The following is a 16,315-nucleotide window of genomic DNA, read 5'->3' as shown; positions in this document are numbered from 1 at the left end:
CGGACATATTTACCGATCATGTCAATGTGGGGCTAATATGAAAGGTATTAGGAAGTAGATCACGAAATTTATACCCATTTTCGGGACCAATTTTCTGGGGGTCCACCCCTTCCCAAAATAAACCACAAACAGCAATTATTTACTGACCATCGCAATATGGGGCTCAAAGGAAGATCTTTGGGAGTTAAATACGAATATCCAAATGTGAAATCATGTATTTGGGTCACCGCTCTTTCCCCATAAACCCCCCAAAGGGTAAAAATTTGCCGACCATGCCAATATGTGGCTCAAATGAAAGGTATTTGAGATTAGAATGCTAATTTGATAACCAATTTTGGGGCCAAGTGTTTGGGGGACGCGTCACTCTATAAACTCTACTTAAACCAATGTTAATATGGGGTTTATAAATATAATATAATAATACAATAAAACACCATTTATTGTATTTTAGACAGGACAACAGGGCCAAGTGTCTAGGGGACCACCTCAACTCCGAAAACACTCCTAAATCGGACATCATGAGAATATCGGGCGGAAATAAAGTCTATTTAGAATGACATTAAACTCTCCGAGCGATTTCGTGGTCCAATACAGATCATATGGGATTCAGATAAAGGAACTTATATTGTTATAGTGTTAGTCAAGCGATATGCATATACTATTTTCGTAGCATGGTATTACACTAAAAGCTGTTTAATTGTCGAAAAAAATTATTTAAAGGATAATCTTGCTCCATATAAAGTAAAAACAGGCGCAGCGGATCGGGTCCGGTTCACCTAGAAATCCTATATAGTTGGCGCATGTGATAATTTTTTCTACTGTTAATGGAATATTCGTGGACAAACTTACAATTTGTGTTGCATTTCACTATTCGTTTTCAGGTAGAGTACGATGTTCATACTTTTCAATCTGCCACACAGTCATAACTTAAATTTTCCTTTCGTGTTTCTTTCACGTTGTATCTGGTTGGCCGTTTCTCAAAAGCTCTTTGAAGGGTAAATTTTAGCTTCAGTCTTTTTTTAATTAATTATTGTACTTGAATGTTTAATTATAAAAAACAAGAACCAATTGAATTATGATTAATCCAGTTGTTTTAAAATAGGTTAGTCAAATACCGAAAAAACTAGCTTTCCTGGAATGAATCACCTGAATGAAAGTTCCCCAAATTTTTCCATTATTTTATGGTCTGTTTCCCATTCCCGTCTACGATGGAAAAACTCTGGGTTTTTTGGCTTCAGCATTGACGACATAGTCTATTTATCATCTGCTAACATTTGCAAACAATGACTGGGTACGTATCAGCTTCAGGCCGTAGCCTGAAGGTAAACCCCCCTCTATTAAATTCTTCCCAATTAAAATCATTTCATAAATTAGTTTTCAATTTAGGTATTTTGTTAATGTAAAACACTGCGTAAATTAAATGTTTATCATATTTACCATAATGCCGCTATTTGTTAATAATAATTGCCAATGAATCATTAATAACATTTAAATTTGTTTGTTTTCAACGCTGGAATAATTGATACATGTAATTAAAATTAAAACCTACGTAAGTAAAAGAGGTTATCCCATCTTTAAAAAAAAATAAATAAATCGCCAACCACATCAAAGTTGCTTTATGAAACTCGAATCTTATGGGTGTTGATACCTTCAACTTTGTCGAGTTATTGACGGATTTACTATATCAACCTATTTCTGGATTTTTTCGAAGGTGGCAACTGGTACTTTACTGAAACTATTGAGTTTAAAAGCGCGGGCAAAACTCAATTCAAAAACTTTGTCGTTTTCATTTATTCCGTTGCTCTCTTGCATTACTGGTAATAACGGAGGTATAACTATGAATACGTCGTTATTTTTAAGCCACCAGTAATGTTGAGAGTAATGATATATCTACGTATGAATGGTAATGTTACAAATAATGAAATGTATTTACTAAGTTTTTGCTGGGTAGTAACGAAATTTCTTTTTCCAAGTAGCACACAAGTTTGCTATTTGAGGATAGCAAGCATTAGTGTTTAAGCAAACATGTGGCAGTTATTTCCTGTTCAAACTACAAAATCTAGACTGTATAATACCCTACACTTACCCTAAAGTACAATGTGGGAGCTATATTCAATACTGAACCAATTTTAATGGACCTCGGCGGACGTTTTCAGATGGGTTCTTAAACAATCCCTATCAAATTTCGAGCAAATGTGTTCAAACTATAATAAATATGGTTGACAAACTTATCTGGCATTGTGGTAGTCGTCGAGGAAAGCGTTGTGCAGAACTTTGACAAGATTGGGCAACATATGTACTTGCAATGACTCTTGGTGTGGAAATCGAGCGATATACAAATATGGCAGCTATGTATAAATCTGGGCCGATTTCTGCGAAATTTACCAGTAATGTCGAGAGTCATAAGAAAATTCTTCCTGCCAAATTTCGAGAGAATCGGCTATCGAATGTACATATATATGGGAGCTATATCTAAATCAGATCCGATTTGGATCAAACTTGTCAGATATAGTGGTAGTTGTTGAGGAAAGCGTTATACAAAGTTTTGGGAAGATTGGCCAATAAATGCGCTTGCAGTGGCTCTAGAAGTGAAAATCGGGCGTTATACATATATAACGGCTGTATCTAAATCTGAACACATTTTTATGAAATTCACCAGTAAAGTCGGAAGTCATAAGAAAATCTCTCCGGCCAAACTACGACAGAATCTGTATGTGTATTCCGCTTGTAATCAGGGACCACAAGACATATATCATCTGTCTAGCCAATCCTACTCAATCCCAATCCTATTACCTGATCACTCTGAACGCACCAAGTAGCTGAGTTTCCATATCTGGATATCTAACAGAACCCAGCAAGCAAGTTAAATATGCAGACACAACATACTGTTACAACAAACACATCAAACATCAGTAAATCAAGTCAAAAACATTTGTTTTTGTCAACTGTCAAGGAAATGATACAATAGCTGTGTTTTATTTTAGTGCCATTTAGAGCATTGCAATGAAATTTGTATGAAAATTACATCTATCCAGGATAACGAAAATCTCTTGTCAGGATTGTCATGATATATTTTTAACAAATAAGTGTAGCCACTTGCTGAAATACCTCTATTTTGAATGGTAAAATAAAATGAAAACCAATTAATTATATAATTGCGTGTACTTAATTTTATTTGACTGCTATGCCCACACATGTTTTTTTTTATTTTTTTATATTTAAATTTTACAAATATTTATACTTTTTTCCTCGCATTGTTTTGACACGTCATGGTAAACAAAGGAGACTTGCACTGGTAACTTTTTGTGCGTTTTATTCTTGCCCTTCATGGCTTATCTATCCAGCACTAAAATAAAACACAGCAAATAATATACATTTCATCCCATGATGGGGGCTATAAAAACGATATTCTGTGCTTATTGATTTCTTATTATTTTGCTAAATATTTTAAATGACTGATTATCATGTATGGACGTTTGAAAAAAAAACGCCTAAAGTTATGTTTTATTATTTACAAATTCAAACGATCGTAATGAAAATAAAAAGGCTGTCACAACAATAGAGTTGTTTTATTTACCCAATAAGAGCATATTCTCGATTATTTTGTGTGTAGAAAAATGCTTACTAAAGTTGGTTGGTTGGTTGTTGTTGTTCTAGCAGTGTGTTGTACACTGAGGCGGCAGCCCTTGCCGTTGGAGAACTCCATCGGGTCAATCCGGTACATACAACCGGCTGCCATGAGATTGACTAAAGTTGGTATTACACCAAGGCGGATTTAATAAGGTGGTCTCACGCGAGCAGCTGTTAACAGCCGGCCAGGTTTGACAGTATTAAGATGTCAGATTTTTGTTTGCATTCTCTTTGTTGTTAACATCTTTCTCGCATATTCTCTGCTCATGTATGCACACGTATACACACAAGCACACAAATTTCTTTACCTGTGTTGGCAAAACGTCGATCAGCTTGATAGCAAGATGGCGAATTGCACCATATGATTTGTGGTTGTTGTACAAATGAGACCACCTTTAATTGTTTCGCCATGGTATTACACGATATGTATTTGTGATATGATATGCCAAATTTAGCCTATGCAAAAGTTCAACACATCGTCTGATACATATGAAACTTTTTATGTGAAAAAAGGATGTCTTATATAATATCAACGAAATCATATAAAATATCTACATTTCATCCCATGGTGAGGACTATAAAAACGCTAGTCTGCGCTTATTGATTTGTTTTTATTTTGCTTCATATTTTAAATGACAAATTATCATGAATCGACGTTTAAAGAAAGAAATCACCTAAAGTTATGCTTTATTATTTACACATTCAAACGATCATAATGAAGTAAAAAGGCTGTCACAATAATCGAATTGTTTTATTTACCCAATAAGAGGATTTTCTCGATTATTTTGTGTGTAGTAAAATTCTTACTTAAGCTGGTATTACACGATATGTATTTGTCATATGATATGCCAAATTTAGCTTATGCAAAAGTTAAACACATCGTCTGATAGGTATGAAACATTTTATGTGAAAAAAATATGTTGGAATACATATGTAATTTTAATGATTAAAGCGAGCTCTATTTTAATCGAACACACAAGGGATGTCAAGATGGGACGAATAGTAGACTTCTAGACTTTTAAAATTTTATCAAAATGGCAAAAGTCGACTTCAAGAATTTTCTTCTTTCGACTTTATCAAAAAGGGACTTTTGCAAAAAGTAGACGTTTCGAATTTTTGTCAACAATTGGGAAAATTTTCAAATTTCCTACAAGTTTTCATAAACTTTTGCCATCAAGAAATGATAATTTCTTTGTATTTTCATAAAGGGAGGTATTAAGAAAAATTTTAAATGCAAAAAAATAAAAATGAGAATTTTTATATCATACCACCCCGCCATCGTAAAGCCAATATGGCTTATATTTTTTTTACAAAATTTCAAATTTTTTTATTTTTTCGCTTATTTTTCCCCTTTTTTGTATATATATATATATATAAATATATATATATATATATATATATATATATATATATATATATATATATATATATATATATATATATATATATATATATATATATATATATATATGTATATATATATATATATATATATATATATATATATATATATATATCCTAGCCGATTTTCAACTAATGTTTTTCTGAGTGTTAAAACCCAAGTAGAACATCACATTTTATTGCAAATATGAGTAACGAACTTTAATTCTTTATCACTTCCTCTTTAAAACCCAAAAAGAAACACAAAAAAATCTATTCTATTCGGTTTTATGTATCCGGCATTATCAAAGGCCATTTTCTTCAAAAATGTATAATTTTCCAAATTGTGTTGTTGTCGTCACCATCAAAGATGAATAATTACTGTCTACCCCAAATCGGAGTCTATCTATTCTAAATTCCATCCAGACTTCGCTAAATTCGGTGCAAAAATCTCTATTTGTGCTATGTACCCTTATATAAGGGCTACTATAAAATATTGGTTCATTCGTCCAAGGGTTATACTTTCGCCTGGCCGAGAAAATGTTGCTTACAAATTTTAAACAAATTGGACCAAAAATGTGGGTTTTAGAGCAAAAATACCGAAAATTGGGTGTACGTTGATATGGGACCTACACCTAAAAATGTACCGATATGGACCATATTCGATATATTCTCAATTTATAGGCTTAAGATGTTTAATCTAGATATCGATCTATATAGCTACATGAAAATATGGACTGGGATAAATATATTATTTTACTTTAATTGGCCATTACAGAAAATTTATTTCTCTAGCCGAACGTAGGATATATGCCCAAGCGCATCGATCTTCTGCGCTTCTTCTCCAATTTCTGACACCCAGTTTCGAGATGTCGCTCTCCACTTGGTCACTCCATCGGAGTTTTGGTCTTCTCCTTTTGCGTTTTCTTTTATGGTTGCCTTCAAAAGACTTCTTTGCTGGAGCTTCTTCATCCATTCTGTTCAATCAGGAATATAGAAATAGGCTTAAGCCCATCAGGAGGCATAGATCTTACTCCATCGGAAACTGGAAATGTTTCTAACAATTTAAAGTCGGCAAAGGTCGCGGCATTCAAATTTTTAACGTAACTTTTTTTGCCCACCACCATAGGATGGGGAGTGTACTTGTCTAGTCATTCCGTTCGTAACACCTCGAATGACCCGATGAGGTTTATACATATATTCTTAACATTCAAAAACGATCTATCCATGTCAGTCCGTCTGTCGAAATCGCGATGGTGGTCGAACGAATGATGCTATCTCCTTGAAATTTTGGGCCATATCGGTTCATATAAAGTGGTCTTTTGATTTTTACCCCATTGGACTGAAATACACGTAGTATTCTGTAAAGACTTCTAACAATCGTACCAAGTACGGTCCAGTTCGGTTTGTAACATGTTATAACAGCCCCCATGTAAGCCGAATAAAACTATCTCCCGATTTGAAATCTTAAGGCCTTGAATATACCCCCACCATAGGATAGGGGGTATATTCATTTAGTCATTCCGTTTGCAACACATCGAAATATCAATTTCCGACCCTACAAAGTATATATATTTCAGATTGTCGTAAAACTCTAAGATGATTTAACTATGTCCGTGTGTCTGTCCGTCTGTTGTCATCTCTCTACAGCCTTCAAAAATTGAGATATTGAGCTGTAATTTGGCACAGATACGTCTTTTTGATGCACGCTAGTTAAGAACTTGAGCGTGCCAAATCGAACCATATTTGGATATAGCTGGTATGTAGACCGATCTGCCGATAAAGGTATAATGCCTATAAACGCTTTATTTTTCATCAGATTTCGCTGAAATTTGAAACAGCGAGTAATTCTAGGCCTCCCAACATCTGACCTAAATATGGTTTAGATCGGACTATATTTGGATATAGCTGTCAGAAAGCTTTAGTTTTTATCCGATTTCGCTGAAATATGAAACAGTGAGTACTTTTAGACTACTAACATCCGGCCTAAATATGGTTTAGATCAGATTATATTTAGATATAGCTGTCATTTAGACCGATCTGCCGGTTAGGGCTCTGCTGCCCATAAAACCCTTATTTATTACCCGATTTAGATATTTAGAGTCTGAAACTCATAAAAGCTTTATTTATTACCCGATTTCGTTGAAATTTGCAAAAAGTGAGTTGTTTTAAACCTCCCGACATCCGACCCAAGTATGAGTCAGATCAGACTATATAGATATAGCTGTCATATAGACTGATCTTCCAATTCAGGGTTTTAATCCCATAAAGCAGATTTATTGTCTGAAAATTTCACTCGATATGAGTTCTCGGGACCTGAATAAATATGATCGAGACCAGGCCCTATTAAGATCTAACTACGAATATATTAGTGGAGTTATAATAAAATAGGATGATTATTATATCCTTGTTTAATTTCATCAGATCGGTCCAGATTTTGGCCCCATAAAAAGCGCAGTTATTATCCGATTTCGTTGAAGTTTGACCAGTGACTTATTTTAGGCTTTGCGACATCCAATATTTTGTTCCACAAAATTGATTAGTGACTTATATTTATTATACCATCGGGTGCACCGATTTAAGCGAAATTTTGTATAACATCTTGTGATACCCAAAAACACGAAATTGGTATAAAATTTGGGGTCAAATCACATGGGGTGGGTTTTGGGATAGGGGGACGCCCCATCCCACCCGAAGGGACATGTTTACCAATTGGAACGATATGGGTATGCAATGAAAGGTATTAAAGAGTAGAGTACGAACTTTGTATACAAATTACACACAAAGTGTTCGGGGAGGTCAGAACACAACAGAACACAAATTAAAAGTATTAAAAAGTGGAGTACAAATCTGACATAAAAATTGGTGTCTGAGGGGCCTCACCACCTCCAAAACCCATGTCATTAAAATTTTGTAAGATATTCTATGAAATAGCAGTATTAATCCAAATCGGACGAACATATACATATATGAGAGCTACACCAAAATCTGGACTGACTTTTTTTCAATTAAAAAAAAACGGACAAGCTGATGGACATAGCTAAATCGAATCAGAAAGTGATTCTGAGGCGATCTATGAAAAATTTAATGCGGATAACCTTGTTTGTTCGAACTCTTTCGGGATTTCGGCTATCTGTCGAAAGGATGGACGAATACAGTTAAACTGACTTAACCCATTAGCGACGAATAGGCAGAAATATACCCAAGAATAGAACTGTCTTATACAAATTGTAGTTCGAGTTAGGAAAGAGGTATCCTAAAGAAATTTAGATTGACGTAGAAAAAACGAATGAAACTAGTTACAAAAATGTTTCCCGTCATATAAGGTCTTGTCGAAAATCGGCAATTTTTATAGCTCAAAAAACAAACAAAAATTTTCTCAAAATTCTTGAAGCGAGATTTCTGGAAACCTTTTCAGAGAAGGTAAGGTCATATAGAAGGTAAGGTCATTTGCGAAAACATAAAGTGGATAGGCCCCATGAACATCATTAAAGATGTCAAATCTGCCAATTGAAAATGTCATCAAATAGAATAGAAAACGTAAACAAAGAATGAATGTATAAAGAGAGCACGTTGACATCCGCAACGCCAAGTAATGCCAAAAATTAAAAAAAAAACTGTATGCCGGCTGATAGCTTGAATTAACCTTATTCCGTGAATCCTGCGTCGTTATCTAGAAGAGATACCATAACAGATGATAAAATGCAAATTTTGCCCATGAACATTCCACTTAGGAACAGGGGCAAACTTCTCACATAGCAATGAGTGCAGTCCGATTCAAGTTTAAGCTCAATGATAAGGGGCCTCCTTTTTATAGCCGAGTCAGAACGGCGTGCCCCAGTGCGACACCTGTTTGGAGAGAAGTTTTACATGGCATAGTACCTCACAAATGTTGCTAGCATTAGGAGGGGAAAACCACCGCTATTTTTTCTTCTTTTTTCTGATGGTACCGCCAGGATTCGAACCCAGGCGTTCAGCGTCATAGGCGGACATGCTAACCTCTAGAGAGTGGCCTCCATAACAGATGATGCGAAATGAAATCTCCCTGTTCCAAACGCCTATAACCGGACAACTAATGGCAAGCTTATTACCTGGAGCACAACTACCAACCAGGGATGTAATCATGTTATTACCTAGTTCTTTCTCATCATACATTTTTACTCTTCTGAAAATATTCACTGCAACAGTACGACTCAGGATTCACTAATAATTCAGTGAATCCTGAGTACGACTACAGTCTAGCTATTAATATTTTTGTCTGTTGTATCTTTTGGATATTGAGCTGAAAACATCTGTTTGACATTTCACGAAAGAACGTTTATACAGCCCTGTGTCTTTCAATAGGGCGAATGTAAAAAAAGAGAAAACATGAAAATATTTCGTATACATATTGACAAATATAATAATAAGGGAAAATACATTTACCGACTTTTGTCATTTTTGGCTTACAACAAAAACAATGCGGTCAAAATGAACGATTATAATGGCTTGAAAAGTTTTAAGCATTCCACTGCCCCGTGTTTTGTTGCCTTTTGTTTTGACGTAACTTTTGAGGTTAGGTTGAAAATTAATACAATGAAGCAGATATCGAAGACAAAACAAAATAATTGTTCATATGATTTCAAATATCTACAATATTTTCTTCTAGGTTGAAAAGTTCGATTTTTTGTGATCTATGTACGTTTTTATATTCTGAGAACAGTGATTGATTTCAGGAATACCAACAATCTTGCCGCAATTTGGGTCCGTTGCACTTTTTAAGAACCTTGAACTTTGTGGGCGTGCGAGTGCAACGGCAATTGAATATAAATATTAATTGCCCGGCTACCGACCTTTTGCACTGGTAGAACTCGCTTATTTTATGAACAGCGGTAAAAGACATCCCAATCCTAAATTATTTTTCTTTACATCATGAACATGTAAAGTTCTGAGTTCACTCGTAAGCTATGGCTAGAGAGCCTTTTTTGCATAATCTGTAGAATTTAGTTCTGGTTGTCACGTAACACACATATAAGTCAATTGAAGACTTCGGCAAATATGTGTTTTTACACACTTTCTAAAGCAGTTAGCAGACAACAATAACACTCCATTTACACTGTCCCAATCAAACCCACGGCAGCCGGTTGTACGTACCAGTTAGACACGATGTTGCTTCAACAACTGCCACCAAAATCTTTCGGCATTATTTGCTTTAATCTGTATCTATAACATTTTTTCAATGACGTAACTGCTCTCAGATATCATTTGTTTTTAGTTTTCCAATAATGACCTGCAGTTCTCTTTAAATGCACCTATTTCGAAATATGGTTTCTTTCAACTTAGAATTCCATCCATATCATTTTATCGAGTAGCATTTTAGCCCCCCACAAACACACACAGGGACAACAACTAAGAAACACTAACACTCCTAAACATTCATCGCCATTTCCCCTTACCTCACACGAACACCGCAACCCCACAACAAACAGCCAGCCACTGAGAAAGAAGAAAAAATACAAAGTGTTATGCAACACATCGAATATGTAATCTCCATGAAAATTTTTGGTTGGAAAATCAAAAGTCCAGCATCTGAATTACTTTTTTATTTTATGTTTTTATTGTTTTTCGTTTTGTTTTAGCGTACATCTTGTTTTAAAGATATTTTCTCTGTTGATTATTTAACATTCACTTTTAGTTAAGTTATAATTTTATCTCTTACGAAATCGTTTTAAACGAACAAATAGAGGAAGGTTTCCTGGCGGCAACAATCCTTCGCAGTGTAATTTGTTTGGAAAAACACTAGACAACTCAATTATTGAATCGCTTGCTGATGCTCTTGTTGTTTTTTGAGTGGTTTGGTTGGTTGGTTTTTGTTCTAGAACTAAAGTTGATTTTTTTAGGTTATGTTATGACGACGCTTAAGCGGCTTCCTTGGCTAAACGTTCAGCCTTTTCGACGACTTCTTCAATGGGACCAACCATGTAGAAAGCAACCTCGGGAAGGTGATCGTATTCACCGGCCAAGATTTGGGTGAAGCCCTTGATGGTTTCTTCGAGAGGGACCAATTTGCCGGCATGACCGGTGAAAACTTCAGCAACTTGGAAAGGTTGAGACAAGAAACGTTGGATCTTACGGGCACGAGCGACAGTCAATTTATCTTCTTCAGACAACTCATCCATACCCAAGATGGCAATGATATCTTGAAGGGACTTGTAATCTTGCAAGATCTTTTGCACACCACGAGCAACGTTGTAGTGAGTGCTGCCAATAATGTTGGGGTCCATGATACGGGAGGTGGAATCGAGGGGATCCACAGCTGGGTAGATACCCAATTCGGCGATAGCACGGGACAACACAGTGGTGGCGTCCAAGTGAGCGAATGTTGTGGCTGGAGCAGGATCAGTCAAATCGTCAGCAGGTACATAGATGGCCTGGACAGAGGTGATGGAGCCCTTCTTGGTGGTGGTAATACGTTCCTGCATAGAACCCATGTCAGTGGCCAAAGTTGGTTGGTAACCGACAGCAGATGGAATACGACCCAACAAGGCAGATACCTCAGAACCAGCCTGGGTGAAACGGAAAATGTTATCAATGAAAAGCAATACATCTTGGCCTTCTTGATCACGGAAGTATTCAGCAACAGTCAAACCAGTCAAAGCGACACGGGCACGGGCGCCTGGGGGTTCGTTCATTTGACCGTAGACAAGAGCTACCTTGGAGGTCTTGTCCTTAAGGGAAATGACACCGGATTCAATCATTTCATTGTACAAATCGTTACCTTCACGGGTACGTTCACCGACACCGGCGAATACGGAGTAACCACCATGAGCCTTGGCTACATTGTTGATAAGTTCCATAATCAATACAGTCTTGCCGACACCAGCACCGCCGAACAAACCAATCTTACCACCCTTGGCGTAGGGAGCAAGCAAATCGACGACCTTGATACCAGTTACCAAGATTTCTTGTTCGACGCTCATGTCCACGAACTCGGGGGCTTCAGCGTGAATGGGAGCGGTCTTGTCAGTGGGGATGGGACCACGTTCATCGATGGGCTCACCAATTACGTTGATGATGCGGCCCAAAGTTTCAGCACCGACAGGGATACGAATGGGGAAGCCAGTATCGATGACTTTGTGTCCACGCACCAAACCCTCAGTACCGTCCATAGCAATGGTACGTACGGTGTTCTCACCCAAATGTTGGGCTACTTCCAACACCAAACGGGGAGTACGGTTGTCTACTTCCAAGGCATTCAAAATTGGGGGCAATTGATCCTCGAATTGGACATCGACGACGGCACCGATGACAGCCACAATTTTGCCATTTCCAACAGCAGCAGCCTTAGCGGCAGCCTTGGCATACTCACGTTGGGATTGGGCAAGTAGTGATATAACTTTCTTATCTGACCTGCTTAAGGCCGAGCGTGCGGCAGAGAACATTTTCTCGTTATTTTTTTAATTTGCCGTTAAAGAAAGTAATTAAGGTGAACGCGCTCCTGAAATTGAACAATTTTAAAATAATTGTAACACTATTTTAGGCAATAATTTCTTTGGAAAAATAATTAAGAAAATTTTTTCACACACCAGTCACCTAACTTCTGCACTCACCGATTACGAAACAGCAAATTTTGCAGGCAATGTGGCCGTCTTCGTTTTCAACTTACAGGGCAGTGTTGCCGAATGTAAGAACCTTCGTTATGTGGTACCGTTTTTCGTTGTTCGAAAAATGTCCGCCCATTCACAATACTATCAATTTGTGTGGAGTTGCCATATTGTTGAGTTTGAATGTATTAGATAACTACCCCGAGAATTTTTGTAAAATATTCAGAGATTTTTATAGATGGAAACGCTTGTCATCTTGCGACGCTGAAATTGTACAGAGTTCTTTATTAGGATTCACCTGGCTAGCTTTTCACGTAAACAACTATCAAACTCCATATAAAAAAACGTATTAACTAGAAACATATGAAAAAATTAAGGCCTTTTTGAAGCTAATGGCACTTAAAAAGTATTAATCCTGGTGTAATACGAATATAAGATTGAGTTATTTCAAAAAATTTCATGTAAATTTCATGCAATTCCGAAAGCTGAACAGAATACTCTGATTTAGTATTATTTTCAGCTTACGGAATAGTTGCAGAAAAAATATTAACAAAATATAATTTTTTAAACCAAATTACATGAACATTTCTTTACTAACACAATCATAGGTTCATATTACGCTAGGATTAATAGTATTTTAGTGCTCTTGTTAAGCCATCAGAGTAAAAAAAAAACATTTATTTGTTTCACACGTTTTTACACGTCTAAAACCGAATAGAGTTCCAACTATGACATAATTACCAGGTAGTGTATCCTAAGCAGCTGAGTACAAATTTTTCTCGCGAAGTGCACTATCTGTCAACGAGTTTTGGTTGTGTGTGTATTATAGTTAAGAACCATACCATACACCAAGTCGGCTTTAACAAGGTGGTCTCACGCGGACAGCTGTTAACAGCCGGTTTGACGGCATTCTCTTTGTTGTCATCTTCTTTCTCGCATATTCTCTGCTCATGTACGCACACGTATGCCACACGCGCACAAATTTCATTGTGTGTGTTGGCAAACCGCTGATCAGTTTGATGGCAAAATGGCGGATGGCACGATTTTTGTGGTTGTTGTACAAATTAGACCACTTTTAATTGTATCGCTATGACCACACGCAAACAACCAAAAATGGTGCGAACTAGTAACATACACAAAATCAGAGTTGCACTAATCAATGACAGATAATGCACTCAATATTTTGTTGTTGGGCAACTGTTACTACCTGTAAATGAATATATCTTAGTTCCAACCCTATGATAACAAAAAGTATACGACTGATATATAAGTTTTTATGATTTCTTGATTTTGTGTTTTACTTTTAACATTATATAATTGATTTTGTCATAACATTTATGAAAAATGTTTAATTCATTTCTGAAAGATGCTTCAGAAAACTCAACATATGGGGTCATTGAACAATATTATAACATTTATGAAAATCAAACATGAAATAAAATTTGTGAAATGTATATATATGCCATAGTATATGTTAAAAATAAAGAGACATGTTTCGGTTTTCGAAAACGCAAAACGAAAGATTTTCTTAAGCTTAATTTTGGTTAAGTTTCACCATAAAAGTTCAAATGCATATTTAAATCAAATTTTTTTATATAAAATTTTCTTTAAATGTATGAAACAAAATTTAATAAATATAGAACTTTTTTATGAACGTATGATCGTTCATTTTTTTTCAAATTTCAAAATACATACATTTTTATGATTTTTCATTGATGTCATAAAACTTTGCATAATATACATGAAGAACTTTGCATAATAAAACATGATCGCGGTACTGTTCACAAATTTCACCCACTGGGTGAGCTGTTCACAAATTTCACACAATGGGCAATTGGCCCTACCTTGCTTAAATTCATGTGGCCAAGTCTAGTCCAAAATTTAATTAGCTTGGGTTACATTTTATCGGTGATTGTTTAATTTTATCGAATGTTTTGATAAGGTAATTGAAGACATGCGATAATCTGAACTGTGCAAAATACTTGATTTTGTTTATTGTTTAGTTCGGAATTCAATTCATATGGCCAATTCTAGTCTTAAATTTAATTTGCTTGGGTTACACTTTTTCTATTATTGTTTAATTTTGTCGAATGTTTTGATATGGGAATTGATGAGATGCAAAAATCCGAACATTGCAAAATATTTGATTTTGAATATTGCTAAGTTCGGCAGTGTATTACTAGAAAAAATGCGCGTTTAGGTGTGAACAACCCATAACATCAAACATAACTGGTCGATAAATCGCATAATCCTTTCCCCGCCAATTATCGTCAAAATGTGGCTACGATAGGCGGGAATTCACAATAGATTTTTCGAAATTGTTCAGTGCTGAATGAAGTGCAATTCAGCATAGTTTTTCAATGGCAACACTTATCCTACAGTTGATAATTTCTGTACCTTTGTCGTACTGTATAAACTATATTATTTATTTGTGAAGTGGCCACATTAAGAACTGTACATGCATTTACAATCTCAGTGTGCCGCGATGAGTGATTTTGATAAAATAGAATCTGCTATTACCAAAAAATATGAGGATGGCGTTAAAAGTGCATTGGAACCAATGAACATTACTGAGCTTAAGGATTTTTATAAATTTTACCAAGAAGAAGAAAAGGCCATTGACGACGAAGAAGTCGGACCCGTAAAGAACACACCCTCGTTGGAAATGTTTGCAGAAATCTTTAAGCTACTGGATAACCATCCATCAAATTTGCAGAAACCCAAGCCTAAAGCTGCACCAATAACAAGAGACCGTATGAATTCAACAATATCAAGATCATCCACATCATCACTCAATGATTTATGTACAAGCGCATCAAATTCAAGTCTAAATCAAAAGGATGCCTCAAACAGCTCATTAAATATAGCTAAATTTGAAGAAAATTTTGTTAAACCTTCAGAAACTTATAGCAACTTTTGCAAATTTCAAAAACAATTGAAGCAAATCACACTTGAAATAGAAGATCAGAGTATCGAAAAAGATTACATGGCGAAACTCAAACAGCTAAATAACTTTTCGCAGCAATTAGAAAAACTGCTGCCTAAAGAAAAAGTAGGCCAGTCGGCCTTAACGACAGAGGAAGAAAACATATTAGGAGCTTTAGTAAATAAAATGGATGACTTAAATTGTATACGTGACAACCAAGGCATATTTTCCCAAGAAAGCAATCCAATATATACAAACTCTCAACGTTTGGATAGTCTAGTAGACATCTTGTCACATTGCTTAATAGCAGCCAATTCATTCAATATAAATTAATTTATTTACATTTATGAAATAAAAATCGGTATTTTAAGTAAATTGGTTTTCTTTGTTTTCCTCTTGATAGTCATCAGCATCATTATCCATTTCCATCTCCTGATGCGACAGCATTACTCGCATCTGCTGCACCGTATCCCAGATGGCTAAAAGTTTTCTAACGTTACTACCTAAATATTCGGAGCGTTGACTTGCAGTTTCCAGGTAATCATCAAAGCTTGTGGCCGCATCCGCTGTGGTTACAGGTATACTCATTAAATGCGTGAACTTCTCAATTATTTTACTTAAATCATTTATTGTTTCCTTATTGTATGTATAGGGCGTGACATTGGCGTTATTTACTGCTGGCTTAATCGTACGTGAGGCTTCAACTTGCAGCAAAGCGTTATTAGATTTATCTAGGACATCACCTATTTCTTGTGACTGTGACTCCATGGAACCACGGCTTTCTCCTAAATATAAG

At 35.8% G+C, this 16,315-nt stretch overlaps 3 protein-coding genes across 4 annotated transcripts; 1 reads left to right on the top strand and 2 right to left on the bottom strand.

The window, feature by feature from the left end:
- Positions 1-10,892: 10,892 nt before the first annotated feature.
- LOC106084826 (ATP synthase subunit beta, mitochondrial) lies at positions 10,893-12,706 on the bottom strand. 2 transcript variants are annotated; one of them, XM_013248757.2, is made up of 2 exons: positions 12,600-12,706; positions 10,893-12,487 (listed from the first exon to the last, which is right to left on the bottom strand). In XM_013248757.2, exon 2 carries the CDS (start codon positions 12,429-12,431, stop codon positions 10,908-10,910), a length of 1,524 nt encoding a protein of 507 aa, XP_013104211.1. In that variant the 5' UTR covers positions 12,432-12,487; positions 12,600-12,706; the 3' UTR covers positions 10,893-10,907. The 2 variants fall into 2 exon arrangements, with proteins under 2 accessions (XP_013104211.1, XP_013104212.1); XM_013248758.2 differs by having other exon boundaries at positions 12,576-12,664.
- Positions 12,707-15,023: 2,317 nt separating this feature from the next.
- On the top strand, positions 15,024-15,894 carry LOC106084821 (augmin complex subunit msd5). The gene has a single exon (XM_013248751.2). The coding sequence runs from the start codon at positions 15,052-15,054 to the stop codon at positions 15,850-15,852; it is 801 nt and encodes a 266-aa protein (XP_013104205.2). The 5' UTR covers positions 15,024-15,051; the 3' UTR covers positions 15,853-15,894.
- Positions 15,771-16,303, bottom strand: LOC106084822 (augmin complex subunit msd1). Its single transcript, XM_013248752.2, has one exon. The coding sequence runs from the start codon at positions 16,285-16,287 to the stop codon at positions 15,886-15,888; it is 402 nt and encodes a 133-aa protein (XP_013104206.2). The 5' UTR covers positions 16,288-16,303; the 3' UTR covers positions 15,771-15,885.
- Positions 16,304-16,315: the final 12 nt, after the last annotated feature.

This window comes from Stomoxys calcitrans, chromosome 1, assembly GCF_963082655.1.
Source record: "Stomoxys calcitrans chromosome 1, idStoCalc2.1, whole genome shotgun sequence".
Classification (NCBI taxonomy): Eukaryota; Metazoa; Arthropoda; class Insecta; order Diptera; family Muscidae; genus Stomoxys; species Stomoxys calcitrans.
The sequence above is the reverse complement of the archived record's forward strand: the minus strand, read 5'-3'. Positions and strand labels throughout refer to the sequence as shown.

Excerpts from the sequence above, each read along its gene's own strand:
- LOC106084821 (XM_013248751.2), top strand. The coding sequence starts at position 15,052 with ATGCATTTACAATCTCAGTGTGCCGCGATGAGTGATTTTGATAAAATA.
- LOC106084826 (XM_013248757.2), bottom strand. The coding sequence starts at position 12,431 with ATGTTCTCTGCCGCACGCTCGGCCTTAAGCAGGTCAGATAAGAAAGTT.
- LOC106084822 (XM_013248752.2), bottom strand. The coding sequence starts at position 16,287 with ATGGAGTCACAGTCACAAGAAATAGGTGATGTCCTAGATAAATCTAAT.